This window comes from Ascaphus truei, chromosome 3, assembly GCF_040206685.1.
Source record: "Ascaphus truei isolate aAscTru1 chromosome 3, aAscTru1.hap1, whole genome shotgun sequence".
NCBI lineage: Eukaryota > Metazoa > Chordata > Amphibia > Anura > Ascaphidae > Ascaphus > Ascaphus truei.
In genome coordinates, this window is record NC_134485.1 from 10,155,378 (window position 1) to 10,172,447 (window position 17,070).

General features: G+C 44.9%; 1 protein-coding gene across 3 annotated transcripts in view; it reads left to right on the forward strand.

Annotated features, from left to right (window-relative positions):
* B4GALT4 (beta-1,4-galactosyltransferase 4) overlaps window positions 1-17,070 on the forward strand; it is a 132,389-nt gene that overhangs the window by 84,996 nt on the left and 30,323 nt on the right. For all 3 annotated transcript variants that reach the window (XM_075593628.1, XM_075593626.1, XM_075593627.1), the window contains exons 2-5: window positions 2,851-3,300; window positions 5,505-5,737; window positions 8,054-8,241; window positions 15,843-15,965. In XM_075593628.1, the coding sequence (XP_075449743.1) occupies window positions 3,039-3,300; window positions 5,505-5,737; window positions 8,054-8,241; window positions 15,843-15,965 (806 nt within the window). In that variant the 5' untranslated portion in view covers window positions 2,851-3,038. The remainder of the gene's footprint in view (window positions 1-2,850; window positions 3,301-5,504; window positions 5,738-8,053; window positions 8,242-15,842; window positions 15,966-17,070) is intronic.

The window sequence follows — 17,070 nt, forward strand, 5'->3', positions numbered from 1 at the left end:
GGGAGCGGGGACACCGGTTACATCTGTCATTGTCACATGTAAACTGTTCCAACACGTGTGTGTGATCCTGAAGGACCACCGTTTAGTTTCTCAAAAATGAGCTTTTTTCCGCATTTCCATGGTAATCAAATGCTTTGCGGGGATTTTACCGTCTTTATCTAACGTCTTTTGTGGATGTTTTTGAAATCTTCCCATCTACAAGTAAACTGTTTTGTCTTTTTGTTCTTCGTTTGTAAAGTAGGTTTAACGAGCCGATCATAGAGTTTAGTAGCCCTAGAGAAAAGGAAAGCGTACTCATTTCTCACAGGACACAACCGGGTTTTGTTGCAGATCATGATCACCTTTTAGCCGGGCAGCGTGAAACTTAAAGCAGCAGTTGGCGCTGACCGCCATTTTTTCCCCTTTCAACGCGTTTTTTTTTTTTTTTTTAATCGGATGCTCCCTTCAGGAGATATAAAGGTTTGCATTATGTGCCTGGGAAGTTAAAATGGCGTTGGCTCCAGAGCCAAGTGACGTGTAAAGGTTAGCATGGTAACCTCAGAAGATCATGAGCAGGACATATTCAGAGGCCAGTCAACTAATATTCTGTGTCGGGGTGTGCAACTCCAGTCCTCAAGGTCCACCAACAGGTCAGGTTTTAAGGATATCCCTGCTTCAGCACAGGTGGCTCAGTCAAAGACTGAGCCACTTGTTGAGCCTCCTGTGCTGAAGCAGGGATATACCTAATACCTGACCTGTTGGTGGCCCTAGAGTACTGGAGTTGGCCAGTCAATGACAAGGCCACTTATGCTGAAGCAGGGATATCCTGAATACCTGACCTGTTGGTGGCTCTTGTGACAGGAGTTGGCCACCCCTGCACTATGAGTTAAACGAGTATAGGCTTCTAAGGGGATTGCTGATTTAAAGGCATCCCAACCTGCAGCTGATCTTGAAAGTACATCCCTGGGTACCGATCAGTTCAATGAACTATTTAAGGGAGATAGAATGGTTCTAAGGCTACGATCATTCCCGCCCCGGCACGGCGTGCACGCGATCCGGTGACGTCATCCTTGCGATGCCACCGGGCGGCATGTGGACGATTTTTGTAACCGAAATATAGACCCCATGTAAATGAAATCTATAGACCAGCGTTACATTTTGGGCTATTCTTTGCATGTGGTCTCGGATAACGGCGCCGACGTGGCGGTTTCCTTCTCCCTGGTGCTTGACTTGCAGCGTGTTATTCTCCGGGCCGTTGCTCTGATAAGGAGGTTGTGTTGATGTCAGATAACTTTAGTAGCGGGGTGAAGGAAGCGAGATTCTCCTGCCCCAAAGTCCCGGCTGTAAATGGGACCTGTCACCAGACATGTGAAATCCGTCACAGTTTCATCAACGATACCGATCATTTGACGTTATTTCACATCGGGGTGAGAGAACTTTTTTACCCTTTAACGGCTTTTAACACTTTGCAAACCGGACGGCTGATGGCAGTACCGGAGTGCGGTTTAGGACATTTGGTCGCCCCCATTTTGCCGCGACTCACCCCGCCGTCAGGAAGCTTCTGCCACCCGTTAAGGTGAGTACCTTATCCTAAAAAACCCTTACTCTAAAACCCCTTACCCAAAACCCTTACCCTAACACCCCCTACCCTAACATCCCCTACCCTAACACCCCCTATCCATAACCCTTACTCTAAAAAACCCTCCCCCTAAGCCCTTACTCTAAAACCCCTACCCTAATGCCCTTCCCCTAATACCCCTACCCTAAGCCCATACCCTAATACCACCTACCCTAAGCCCTTACCCTAACACCCCCTCCCCTAAGCCCTTACTCTGAGACCCCCTCCCCTAAGCCCTTACTCTAAAAAACCCTCCCCTAAGCTTTTAACTTAAAAACCCTTACCTTAAAATCCTTGCCCTACAACCCCCTACCTGAAGTCCTTGCCCTACAACCGCCTACCCGAAATCCTTGCCCTACAACCGCGTACCCGAAGTTCTTGCCCTACAACCTCCTACCCCAAGCCCTTACCCTACATCCGCGACCAAATGTCCCATTCTGCCTCAGTGCCTCTCTGGCAAATGGCGATCCTCTGAGGGGTAACGGGATTGTGGTGTCCTCCCTTTCCGTTCCTCTGCCCACTGGATCACGGCCAGCGCTCCCCCGAGGAGCACAGAATGCGACGCCCACAAAACCAGCTGGAAGCCCATGACCTAGCCATTCGAATTCCTGAAGCGCCAGACATCATGTCATTGCGGCTCTGTCATGGGGCACTCAAGGGGTTAATGCAGTTACATATGTCTTTGGGTGTAGTAGAATTTGTGTTGGAGAACAGGGCTCTATTACAGTGGGTTATCAGTCTTTTCTTAGTTAAGGAACCCTAGAATTATAATCTGAAATTCTGGGGAACCCAAACCATCTCTTCCCCCCATTACACCCCCCCTCTCTCCCCCACCCCTTACACGCCTTCCTCTCTCACCCCCCACTTGGATGAGGTGTCATTTATTTGCTATTTTTGAGAAATGTTGGAATATTTAGTGGTTCTCTTATAAGTTGTTCTGTCCATGCATAGAGTCCTCATTTTTGTACCACTATATGGAATTGCCTTTTGAACTAGATCTATGAAGAATTGTCTTGTTGGTCGATTACGAGGTGTTCTAATTATCAGGAAATCTACAGGGCCAATCCCGATACTAGAAATGCTTCCTACAAGATCGAATGCAAGACTTGACTGAGCCATGAGGTTGACAAACTGTATCTTGGGTGAATTGGGATTAATTAATACACTAATCCATAAAACATAATTTCCCATACTTATGTGTGACATGTAATAATGATGTCAAAAATGATGTTCTTATTTCTTTCTTTATGCAGGTCAGATTTCCTAGATGACAAATACGTTCTTTGAATCCACAGGCCTGATGACCCATGACCCGGAGGATATTTGGGGTATGAGGACGCGGTTATGGTTTGAATTAATCACCTTATGTTATCAGCCTTTTAGTTTCCGTTTGGCTGCTTGACCTCCAAAGGTAGCAGCCCTTCCACTGTAGGAACTAGAAATGGGTTTCAGCTCTGCTGTTACCCATCTGTTCTGCAAGATGAGGACATTGCTTCTTATTACCCTGGGCATTATGATAGTCGGATGGGCCGCATCAATTTACCTTGGCGTACACCACGTCCCAAAATCCAAGACCCAGGTACATGACTTTTGGCGGTCTGTTGTTTTTGAGAAGGAAAAAGAAGAAAAGGCTATTTCTGCTCTGGAAGTGTCTTCTAAAGAGTCAGATGTGAGGTTTTGTCCTACTCACTCGCCATATCTGAGTAAGTATGAGCTCTTCCTTTCTTGTTCCATGCTTTGGGTTAATTTGTTTTGTTATCTTGAAATGGGCAATGCCTTACCTGTCATTTAAACAAATATGGATTTCTATAGATGTTTTAGCACAGCTCAAACGTTTGTAAGGGCCAAGCCAAGTTCAGAAGCCATTGTCACTATCAGATTAATTAAACACTAACTACACAAATAATCCTCGCTCAACCCTAATAACTACACAAAAATATAACAAAAGACTGGTGCTCAACTAATAAAACACGTCGTATCACCCTAATGGGTCCATATGGCTTCTATAATGTCTATTCTGTATATAGCATTTGTGTTTCTTAAAGGTGCAACAAAGTAAACTAATGACAGTGATAATTTAATAGGTTAAATCTCTGTGATTAATAAAAATGATTTAAAATATTTGTCAAAGTGTAAAGGGCGAGTTTGTTACTACAGCTCAACCCCCTTATAACGCTGTGCTTGGGGTCCAAAGAATCACATTGCGTTATAAGCGGATCGCGTTAGAAATAATGTACAATTGTATGCGTTGTACAATAAAGTATTTAAGATCCCAATAATCGTGTTGTAAAGTATTCATAAATACGAAAATTGGGAGCCACGCTTGCATCGCGTTATAAGCAGATTCGCGTTGTAACGGATCGCGTTATAACGGGATTGAGCTGTACTTGTTTTTTCCACCTCGAATGTAAGGTAATTTAATCAAATTGATACGGTCACAGCATTAACTGGGATAGAAAATGGAGACGAGACTAAAAATAGGATCGGAGAACGAACGGATTGACTCAATTTGCGTACATACTTTTGCATTTAAACATTTTAAAGATAACTTTAAAAAAAAATAGTTTAGACATTTTTTTTTAGGACGGGATCCATCACCATGATACCCAGTAAATATATCACTGTCACTTTTTTCTTTTGTGGGACTGCAGTTTTAATAGTTAGCCCCAGTGTCAGACCTGAGACCTTATTCACATTATACTGATGGCTGGCCTGTACCATTGGATTGTTACAGCCGGTCTAAAGTTTGCATTGATGAGGACTGAGGACTAAGTTATGGAGGTCTTAGGGAAGAAAGCACAATGAACAAGTATCTCAATCAAAATGGAAAAGTACTGGAGGGATTTGCAAATAAGCGTCATTAGGGTTACAAAGTAATTGTAGATGCAAATGAAGATAACAGGATCATCCTGATTACATGTATTATGGTGAAATCCTCCATTACCCTTCCACTTGTTGGGGACAATCAATGTACAGATGTGTCCAGACCACAGCGCAGCCGCGTGCGGTCATGTCCCCGAAAGTGGGCGGGAAGGATTAGGTCTGCGGGGGGGTCCCTGCTTCTGAATGGCACCCCACAGCATTAATCCTGCCGGGTCAGTCACCCGTCGGTTACATCAGCGCAGAGAGAAGTCTCTCTTTGTGTCTCCCCGAGCAGCTCTTACAGCAATCCTCGCGCTTTTTAGAACTATAATCACTTTTTACATAGCTTATTTCTGCTCCTGGGTGATTCCCGAGATACAGACCTCCGTATGGGGTGCCAGTATCTAAGTTTAAATCTCCAGCGTCACTTTGGCCAATAGGAAGCCGCACCAAATGATGTCACAGCTTCCTATTGGCCCATTATGGAGTGGCTACCGGCACCCCCTATGGTGGTAAGTATCTCTGGAACAGGAGGTCCCCAGAGATTAAAGTAACGGAGTTCAACTCTGAGACCCCCTGCTTCAACCCCATGTAAAAAAAATAAATATTAAAAAGCAGCGCTTGGATTGGCGCTGGACTATCCTGCCCCTTGATGACGTAAATGACTGAACATGGGCCTCTAGTATTCCGCCTGGTGACGTAAACTAGAGGCCCATATTCAGACATCTACGTCATCAAGGGGCAGGACAGCTTCAGCACAGGTGGCTCAATCAGTGGCTCAGTCGAAGTGGTTGGGCCCCCCGCGCCTCCGCAGGCCTAACCTCTTCGACTGAGCCACCTGTGCTGAAACTGGGCTATCATTAAAATCTGACCTGTTGGAGGGTCATGAGTACTGGAGTTGAGCACCTCTGATCTAGACTTCTAAAACTTATTTCAAAATGCTTATACTTTTCTGTTGTTGTCTGCCCTCTCAGTCACCCTGTTGTAACCCATATCACAGTCATGAGTTCAGTCTCATTGGATCTGCATTTTGTCCCCACTGCAGAGGGAATCACACCACTCTCCTTTAAGCCCTCCCTAACTCTAGAAGAAGTAAGGACAAAGTACCCAAGGGTGGTAAAAGGCCGGTGCCAGCCAGAGAGCTGCCGACCACTGCAAAGAGTTGCCATTCTGATACCGCACAGAAACCGTGAGAAGCACCTCCTGTACTTGCTGGACAACCTGCACCCCTTCCTACAGAGGCAGCAGCTGGAATATGGCATTTACGTCATTCACCAGGTGAAACCAACAGCAGCAGGCCCGATTCTGCAAGAGCACCAATATCTGTGTTGGGCCTCGTCCCCACTGCTTGCGGCTGCACGCGCTACGGCCCTCTATGGGGCTGTCCCCAGTCACTGCCTGCGTGCGTCTGCAGAAAGGGCGATGCGCGACTACCTTTGCCAAAAGACAAGAAATTTGTCTTTTGGCGCGGTGGTCGAGCGCTGGCTACATCACAGCGGCGGTTCAGCCAATGAGGGTGAACCAGCTGCGTGACGTCATGGCCACGCCCTTGCCAATAATCTTCTGGACGCGCATCCCATCGCGACCCTAGGACCACAGATCACGGCTTAAACTAGTGCACGCGCTCCGACGCGCACGTGCACACAGTGACTGGGGCCGTAGCCTATGGCACAGATCAGCTTCTCAAATATACCTTGCAGGCGTTTTACGTTATGAGGGAGGGGGGGGGGGGGTGATGAAGGCAGAATTTGTTTAGACCAAGGACCAGCTCTATGTAATCCTGTCACGTTGAGATTATATTGAATGTACGGCACCGCTAAATTAAGACTTCTACAACTCATAGAGAAGCTAGTCACGTTATGAATCAGGTTGGGGGGGGGAGCTCAGACTGTTTATCAGACTGCATTTAGCAGGAATGCCCCATCTCAAACGCATTGGCACAGCAAAATATGTATTTCCTTTCTATGCTTTTGACTTAATCGAGCAATGAGGTTGGTGTAGATTGGAGATGCACAGAGGGAGGAATGAGAGGGAGGTGATGGAGAAAGAGAAAGAGGAAGGGAGGTCACCTGACAGGATGGTGTGAACTGGTGACTGGAAAAAAGTTGTCACTGTTTCAGCCCCAGACAGATGCTTTTTTAAAATTATTTTTTAAGCATCGGACGTTATCTGTTGTCATGAGTACTTCCCTTTTTGAGAGTTGGCAACTCTAATCAGAATTCTCCATTCTTCTAAACTCGAAGACCCTACATTTCTTCAAAATGGTCAGATTGTTGTCACAGAAATTCTGATAATGTCTCTGTATCCAGCTAGGATTGGGCGATATAGCGGCATTTAGTAATATCGTGATAACATAATCTCCCGGAGCGCCCATATGAGAGATTACCTGTTATCGCGATATTACGGGATGCCGGTTGTCAGAGGTGCATCTCTGAAGCTGCTGCTGTGCTGTATCTCTGCATCTCTCTCCCCGAGCCCCAAACCCTTCCTGCTTCTGAATGCTGACTCAGAGGGAGGGGGAGGAGCTTCGAGCAGCATGGGGAGAGAGAGCAGTGGGCTGCAGCAGGGAACGGTAGGAACTCCTCTCCTCACTTTCTTTTTGTTAAGCCCTCCATCCCCCCCACCCTCCCTCTGGGACACACACCCCCTTCCCTAACCTCCCCCCTGGGACCCTTAATCCCCCCTGTCATGCCTGCACTTCACCATTTCTCACCTACACTGCTTCCATCACCCTAACATCCTCCTCATACCATCACTCTCACCCTTTCTGAAAATGTTTAAAAAAAATAATTAAACAGATTGTCCGACAATTCTTAATTGTCAAAAACGGTTTAATATATTTTTAACATTTTATAAATTAATGTCTTTTTAAATGGAGGTAGTATTTCAGGGTGAGAGTTATGGGATGAGGGGGATTTTAGGGTGATGGGAGCCATGTAGACCCTTTTTGTTCTAGTAAATCTAAAGAAAATGCATTTATTTTGAGAACACATTTTATTTAGATTTGCTAGAACATTTTCAGACTTTAACAAATTTACAGCGATATTAATATATATATATATATATATCATTATTGCGATAAATGTATTAATATCGTTATCGTGGTGAAAAATGTTTATATCGCCCAACCCTATATCCAGCTAGCGATTGCTCTCATGTCCAAGCATCAATTATTAAGGCTAGGGCCATGGTCAAAAAGACCGTGCTGACCCGCGCTGAGGGGAAACATCATCCCCATTGAGCGCGGCTTCAGATGGCGCTTCCGCAGGCGTGCGGAGGCGTGTGGAAATGCAGCCGACGGCTCAATTTAATTTTTCCCGCTGAGGGAAGCGCAGGGCCGGTCACGTGACCGCCAAAAGCCAATGGCGGTCCGTGACGTCGGCGCCGTGACGTGGCGCGCTAGCCCCGTCTCCCGCCCGGCTCCCACCCGGATCATAAGCGTGCACGCTGACACTCATGCAGGGACACAAAAAAGCTCCTGCTTGAGCAGGAGAGCATGAGCGTCAGCGCTGTGAATGTCACCATGTCCGAGGCCTAATGGGAGAGTTGAACTTGCATTTGAACTTCAGACATTGACATTTGGTCTTATTACAGGCTGGCAACTTGAAATTTAACCGAGCCAAGTTGCTGAACGTAGGATACTTGGAGGCACTAAAGGAAGAGCAGTGGGACTGTTTTATACTCCATGATGTGGACCTCGTGCCTGAGAATGACTTCAACCTGTACCTCTGTGACAGTGAACCCAAGCATTTGGTGGTGGGCAGGAACGTAACAGGATACAGGTAGGTAGAAGAGTTTAGTGGGCATTCCTGAGACTGCATGGTCACCTGTAATAACACACATTCTTTCTTGTGTACTGTTGTCTGTGTGCATATTTAAGATTTACAAGGGTGGTGAATTCCAGCACAGACCACCAATTATGTCTTAAAAGCTGTTACTAGCTATTGAACTGGGTTTCCCCAAACCAAAATTAAGGGTCCACCACTAAAAACCAGGGATTCATATCGGTAACTTAACCGGTGGCACGCATGGTCTCAGGAACCGAGGGTGGCCCCGTAGCTAAAAATAGCTAGGTTCATCCATAAACGCGTCAGAGGACTTACCTGTTCATGTGCTTTTGGCTTTATGCCTATTAAATAGCTTTATTTTTTACCCGCCTCCAGTCCAGCCTTCTTTGCAGTGCTCCAACCTCCGAACATCTATCATGTTCATCCATGGAAGACCCACTAGTTTCAATCAGGTTAAAATAAAAAATTAAAATAAGAAGTTTGTTAGGAGGGATTGCTACATTAGGCCGCGTCCATGCTTAGAGCGGCGCTAACAAATGGCCGCGCCTCTGAGGACGTCCATACAGCACGCGCAACGACGCGGCCGATTTGCTATTAATTTGATTTTGTTGCGCGACTGCCGGGTCACGTGAGCGGCTCAGCCAATGATGGTGAACAGCTCCGTGATGTCACGGCTATGCCTCCGCCACGCCTCCCCATCGCATCTCCCCCTAGGCCACAAATTGCCTCTGCTGCAGGCGCGCGCGACGACGCGAGCCTAGCATGGCTTCGGCCTGAAGCAATTTAGCTGAACTTTTGAGGATCTGGGCCTATGAGTGCTTGGTTTAATGTCATTACCCAGAATCCCTGGCTGCAGTGGAAGCGTTATATGCTGTGTGATTATGGGGTAGGGCCCTTTTTGGGACCTTTGAGATGTGAATGTACTCAAATGTTCTTTATCATATTTTTATAATCTTATCTGTGAAATAACTTTCAATTAATTGGAATTAGGGTCATCAAACTGCAGAAGCGAAGCCCCTTACTTTTGGCCATCACTACGGGTGCTCCTTGCACCCACATGTAATATGACCTCAACATTACTTACATGTGACAGTGACGGATAAAGGCCCATATTTACTAAGCCGTGTTTTGCCATAAGAACGCTTGCAGCGTTGGAAGACTCTTTACAGCTCTTGACTTGAATGGGCTGTAAGGTCTCTTCCAGAATGTGCTCTATGGCGAAGACTTCACAGTAAATCCTTTATTGATATACATGGTAAGAGTCTTTCTTACTTTCCAAAGTGTATTTTTTTTCAGATAATCCCAATAAAGGTCCCATTAATTGAACTTAAAAATATCCAAAATAAATTGAAAAATTCTATTTGGAAAGAAAAAAGACCAAGAGTGGCAAGGTCGGTAATGTTAGCTCACAGAGGAGGCGGGGCATGGGGGTCCCAGACATCATCAAATACTATCAGGCGGCCCAATTGAAACAAGTGGTTATGTGGAACAACGACCCAGCAACTACGTGCTGGCTGGGGCTTGAGTCCATTTATGTGGGTCCACTTTCACTGACGTCAGTCCTATGGACTGGGTTCAAAGAGGAAAGACGTGGAGAAGTTTAAATTAGGATCAATGAGATGTACATGGGAAACTTGGTCTAAAAACAAAAAAAAAATATTCACTAATTTCAACTCCATCGTTAACGCATACATTTAATAATCCTGAGTTTAAACCAGGATGCGCACAAAATACATTCAAACAATTCAGAGAGCTAAATATTACAATGGTAAATGACTTGGTAGTAGAAGGGAAACTAATGACATTTAAGGAGATACAAATAAAATACCAAACACATGATACAGTATTCCAATTTTTAGTTTTCTTCAAATTAGGCATTATTTGTTGAAATTATCACAGAAAGAGAAATTTCCTGATTTAACAAAATTTGAAAGACTTTGTAAAAAAAAAAAGGTGTGTATCAGACTGGGTTGATCTCAAGAATATATGAGGAATTAATTCTAGCAACAACTCCTCAGAATCATAACTATATGTTAAAATGGGCTGAAGATCTCAATGTAGAAATAGATAGGGAAACCTGGGAGGATATCTGGGAATCGGCAGCTAAAACTTCAATTTGCACGATAACGAAGGAAAATATGTACAACATTGTATTTCACTGGTACCTAATCCCGAGTGGGCTGAGCCAGATCTCACCAGGCACATCAGATTTATGCTGGAGAGGATGTGGCCTGAGAGGAGATATGGAACATATATGGTGGTCATGTCCACAAAAGTTTTGGACAATGATCCAGAATATGTTACAGGAAATTACAGATACGAGAATCCCTCTAGACGCACTAACGTATTTCTTAGCAAAGCCTGTTGAATAGGTATCTAATACGACGAGAAAAATAATCTCTATTGTTCTTACAGCAGCCTGTTGCTCTATAGCAGCGGCGTGGAAGAATATAAATGTACCATCGAGACATACAATAATTAAAAGAGTCAATGAAGTTAAATGAATGGAAAAGCTTTCAGCTCAACTGAATCAAAATTTAGATCAATTCTATAAGGTATGGGAACTGTGGCCTCCGGTTTTTAGGTAGAATCCTGATCAAGGTTGATTGTTATCCCTTGTCTCTTTCACCTTTTTAGCCCTTAAGCATTCCCTCCCTTCCCACTCCCTCCCCTTCCCACTCCCTCCCCTTCCCACTCCCTCCCTTCCCACTCCCTCCCTTCCCACTCCCTCCCTTCCCACTCCCTCCCTTCCCACTCCCTCCCTCCCTTCCCACTCCCTCTCTTCCCACTCCCTCCCTTCCCACTCCCTTCCCATTCCCTCCCTTCCCATTCCCTCCCTCCCTTCCCACTCCCTCCCTTCCCACTCCCTCCCATCCCATTCCCTCCCCTTCCCACTCCCTCCCTTCCCACTTCCTCCCTTCCCACTCCCTCCCTTCCACTCCCTCCCTTCCCACTCCCTCCCTTCCCATTCCATCCCTTCCCACTCCCTCCCTTCCCACTCCCTCCCCTTCCCACTCCCTCCCTTCCCATTCCCTCCCTCCCCATTCCCTCCCTCCCCTTCCCACTCCCTCCCTTCCCATTCCCTCCCTCCCCATTCCCTCCCTCCCCTTCCCACTCCCTCCCTTCCCATTCCCTCCCTTCCCTCTCCCTCCCTTCCCACTCCCTCCCTTCCCACTCCCTCCCTTCCCATTTCCTCCCTTCCCACTCCCTCCCTTCCTATTCCCTCCCTTCCCACTCCCTCCCTTCCCACTCCCTCCCTTCCCACTCCCTCCCTTCCCATTCCCTCCCTTCCCACTCCCTCCCTTCCCATTCCCTCCCTCCCCTTCCCACTCCCTCCCTTCCCGTTCCCTCCCTTCCCACTCCCTCCCTTCCCACTCCCTCCCTTCCCACTCCCTCCCTTCCCACTCCCTCCCTTCCCACTCCCTCCCTTCCCATTCCCTCCCTTCCCACTCCCTCCCTCCCTTCCCATTCCCTCCCTTCCCACTCCCTCCCCTTCCCACTCTCTCCCTTCCCATTCCCTCCCTTCCCATTCCCTCCCTTCCCACTCCCTCCCCTTCCCACTCCTTTCCTCGCTGGCCCCCATCTTTATCTGTCCTTTTTCTTTATCTTTTCTATGATAAAAAAATAAGAATAATTTGAAATGAAAAGAATCCAAAGAGATTTATATATAAAAAATTAAATTGATATGCAACATACAGAAATTAGTAAAGAAAAATTGTTATGAAGATAATTGTTTTTACTAAGATGTATAAATATTGTTCCTTTTATCAAAAATTGTACATGTAAGTAAGATGTTAATTTATTTAAGTAAAATAATAAAAAAAATACTGAAAAGAAACCCCCAAAGTATATGGATGTATTTTTTTTATTTTTATTATTGCCGCCATTTATGACATAGATGATGCATGCTAAAGTTCGATCATTTTATACGTTTCATACCTGCACCTTGAGCTTCCACATGGTCACCTGACAATGAAAAGAATACTCCTGATAAATTCCATATAGAAGCCTTTTATTATACCGCTCACAGGCGAGTGATAATGATGAGGAGGTTTGGTTGGGTCCAGTCGCTGTTTTTTGCGAAGGATCGCGCGTTCTGGTTCTCTGCAGGCCTGCGTTTGTATGGAAAAGGGGGACTCGGAGACCCAGGACTTCATTGATATCTCACGAGTTAGGTTGTTTTTTTTTTTTTAACATTGCAATCCCATGTAGGCGGCCATACAGAAAAACCCTTTAAAAATAATTTAACACTCAACTTGCTTTCCTAAGCAATTATAACGATGCTAATAACAAATATTTTACGGTATTCATTTTTTTTGGAAAATGTCATTCCCCGTTCAATGCCTTAAGGGCCTGTTAATAGGAACGTTTCCATCCATCACTCTCTCTACCTTCTCTTTCCATGGGGGAGATCCACAGACGTACGGAGCTTTTTTGCGGTAAACACGAGTTACTGAAATTGGGAATGGACGTTATTATGAACGGGTATCATCAAAGCTAATGTGATGCAAAAATATCGTCCATTCGTCATAGTAGCAGCGCGATTAACGGAGATTTTCAAGTCTCGGAGACGCGTTTTCAATACACTGCACGTGTGCATTGGTAAGCAGTCTTAGCGCACGTCAGTTTGTGACGCGTAGCGTGGCTTATCAGCACGCCTATGAGCATGATTCAAATTAATACACATGATAAATTGAATAGCTCGGCCATGTCAGCTAAACAGCTCTAGTGTTGAGATGGCTGAGCAGAATTCAGAGGACCCTGAAAAGCAAAACATATTTATTTTGGACGGGTTGTAAATAGATAAAACTGTTTAAGAGTAAGTATCTTTTTAAGATAGCTGATTTCACTGAGAGTTGGGCAAAAAAATTATTTAAAAAAGCAGCTTCTTGACACGCAATGTGGTTTATGAGAATGTGCCTGTTGGCCATTGTATAAACAATTTACACTTACAGGTCTCCAAGAACATCAGATAAATCAAAAGTGGGAACGATCCACTAAAACAATGTAATAGCAGCCAAATAATTGCCTTGAATGACAGCTCAATTAATCTCAGGCTTTATTTATATTGAAAAAAATAACCCATGTTTGTTTAATAAGGTGAAACCAGACATTAAAAAAAGTAATGGTTCAAAAAAAGATTTAGACTCCTGGAATAAATACTGCATATCATGGATGGGAAGAATTATTTCCTTCAAGATTAACCTCCTGTCCAGAATACAGTGTCTGTTCGGAGCCCTTTCCGATCCCCATTAAATGTGCGGACCTCAACAAACTACAGACTGGCACCTCTTGCTTCATTTGTGGTGGCAGACGCCCAAAGATTAAGAACACAGTTCTGCAGAGACCCTCGAGACTGGGATGCCTGGCCATTCCCAACCTCCTCAAATACTTTCAGGCAGCCAGACTTGGGCAGATTATCCTCTGGAACGCAAAGACTAACACCAGATGGGTCGATATAGAGGGCTCCTTGTGCTCTCTGGCCACCGGGAACTCTCTCCTGTGGCTCTCTCATAGTAATAGACCCGAAATCTCTTGGGAATTCCTGACTATCAAATACTCTATCTTTATAGCATAGACTTACACTCAAATATAAACTCTTGTCTAAAAACTCAGACATGACCCACACTTTGCCCCGGGACTCTCCAGGAGTACCTTCTCAACCTGGCCCAAGATGGGGAACACTAGGGCCGAAGACCTGCTATCTGGGACTAATGCCAAAACTTTGCAGAACTAAAGGGGGGACTGGATCTGCCGCCCTCTGAATTCTTCAGATGCTTACAAGTCAAATACTTTCTCATGACTATTCACACAGGGAGATCTTCTGCCACATCTACCTATTTTGAACTACTACTGCACCAACACACTTTATTCGAGCAAATACCCAGTATGTACCTGGCAGATACCTGGAATGCGCCGCTCCTCACCTCTGACAAGCCCCGTTGCGTTTGCCTTCCCAGCCTGGGTTCATGCCTGGCTGACGGGCGGCTGATCTGTTAAATGATAATGATTAGGATTTAATAGGCTGCAATGCTTCGCGTGTCTACCAGATGGCATAAATTCATGAATTGTAATGCAGTATATATATATATACTGTGCAGTATTGCAGCCAGCGGGAATAAAATGCTTCAATCCCTGCCTGGAAAATACCTCAATGCACTCGGGCAGAAAACAGTCACAAACCTAAATACACCCGGGTATACCCGAATTCGTGGGACTAGCCGAGCTCGAATAAAGTGTGTCGCCAGTGTATATAGATCACAATATCTGAAAAGAGACCTGATCTCCCAGATATATCAGATGCTGTTAACTATCGAACCCATTCATAAATGTGCCTACATATTAAGATAGGAAGAGGAACTCGGTGAAGCTCTAGAAATAGAAGAGTGGTAGGGGATATGGTAGACTGCTGCTACTATCTGTACAGCTATGAAAGAAAACGCCTACAAACTACTATTTCGATGGTACCTAACTCCAGTTAAATTATATGCAATTGACTCCAAATTGTCCCCTCTGTGCTTTTGAGTATGTGGCCAAAATGGCTCCCTCTTGTATACATGGTCTTGCCCTGTGATCAAGCTAGTATGGAGATACATTTTCACCTTGATTAGCTCACTATTAGGCAAAGCAATTGTCTTACATTTTACAGTGGCCACATTGGAATAAGACCTTGGGAATCCCTAATTTCCTTGTGTTCATGGATCGTGAATTGAAAAGATTAGGAGATGGGTAAAATGTTATCCTTCCCATTAATCCGTCCCAATTTGGCAGGAAAATATTGGCCATATCAGTTTTAAGATTAGATTATGAGGCCTATGTTACATGATCTTCCTCAGTGGAATATAATGTCCCCTATAGCTTGGTTCCCTGATGTAAAACATACCTAGAACGCGGTAAGCATCCTGCAGCAGAGTTCTAATATCTAAAATGTAAGAGGAGTCTGCAGCGGAGTCACCAGTCACAGGCGCAACTTCTGACATATCTCGCTATAACATTGTGCTGACTGTCTCCTCCACTAACTTCTCCTATAAACACTTCCTGAAGTGCAGACTGTAGTAAAAAGTGCAGACTGAAGTGCCATGCACTTTGCTCATGTGACACGAAGTGACGCTGGGCGAAAACCTCGCCATTTGCACCTTTTTCTTGAGCAGTGCTCCAGTTTGCCATACTCCACACGTATCCATAGAAGCCTTCTGGGAACCATCACTAAAGTCTCCATACTGTAGATCACATCATGAGAAGTACAGTAGCAGAAACTTGAGAAGTTTAGAAGTCATTGTTTTACTTGGCATTGTGTTGACCTTCAGAGGGATTGCCACAGTTAAAATGCTTCTTTAAACAAGCTGTTCCCCTTCAAAAAAAATCACCCTCCCCTATTTCTTTTTTTACACGTTTTGGAAGCAGAGCTTCTCTGGAGCTGAAAAAAGAAAGGGGGGTGGGGTGCGGATTTTAACTTGGAATGCACCTTTAAATAGCAGCAATTATGGTGGAATGGTGCTATGACTTTGGTGTATTACGTGTCGGCCAGGTTGCAAATGTCTGCTTATCATTTTGTTTTCCCCCTGCTCTCTAACGCATGTTCTCTCTTCCTCTAGGTTGCGGTATAAAGGTTATTTTGGGGGCGTAACTGCAATGACCCAAGGCCAGTTTGCCAAGGTGAACGGGTACTCGAACAACTACTGGGGCTGGGGAGGAGAGGACGATGACCTGCGGCAAAGGTAAGGGAGCCAGCTGAGCGGGTTTGTGAATTTCCGAGTGCGCACAAGACTATGCGGAGTGTGTTGAAATAATAGGTCCCTCAAGCAGCACAATCATTTATAAACACTGAACTTCTGCAGAAGAACAATTTCCTGCTGAGGATACTGATAATATATGTGAAAGACAGACATATTATGTGTAGTGTGTGAATTCATATATGCTTTTTAATGTATGTGTATGTGATATATATGTATCTTTGCAAATAATGCTCTAATTCTTAAGAGCCTGCTGGAAAAAACTAGTGGCCGACACCTACTTTCTGAAGTCTTACACATGTAGCAGATGTTACAGCAGCAATCCAAGCTGCCATGTTTTTTACATTCTATTTTCCCCTTTAATATGTGCATCAATACAATCCACACAATGGTAAGTAATTATCTAAGTTTCCAATGTTCGGGGAAGATTCGGCTCGGGGGTTCACTAAATGGCTGTCAGTGCAGCAGGAGAGAACCAAAGATGCAAAGTTCTGTGGGGAAGATCATGTGACCAGGCAGTCACAAGATACAATTGGTGCACTGCTAGAGAGAGAGAGGGCAGGGCTCAAAAAGGGGTTTATGGTCAGGTACAATATAATATGTCCCCATAGTCTATGATTGGCATTAGCATCTACTGTGTGATGCACTTTCTGACCAGCGGGGTTAGGGAAAATTTGTTCCTATAAAGAACACGTTGTTTGGCATAGGTTTTGGATGTCAGGATATCAATCTGCAACCCAAAAGTTAAATGGGAGTCAAACCATATTCCCAGATATTTAAAACTAGTGACAAGGGCTTCAATGGTGTTTCAAATTGGTTCTGATCTGAAGCTTTGTCATTGGAAGCTTTAGAAATTTAGCCATTGTTCCAAATACCATAGTTACAGTTTTGTCAGTGTTTAAAAATAACTTGTTTTGGGAAATCCAGTGTTGCAGTCTTGAAAAATCAGATTGAAGTACATGTTCAAGGTCAGAGACGCTAGGGCGGTGTGCATATAATATTTAACGAAGACTAAAATGTGTAGGGCCCCCAAACAGAGCCTTGTGGGACACCACAGGTGATATCCAAGGGGTTGGCGGTAGAGCCCGAG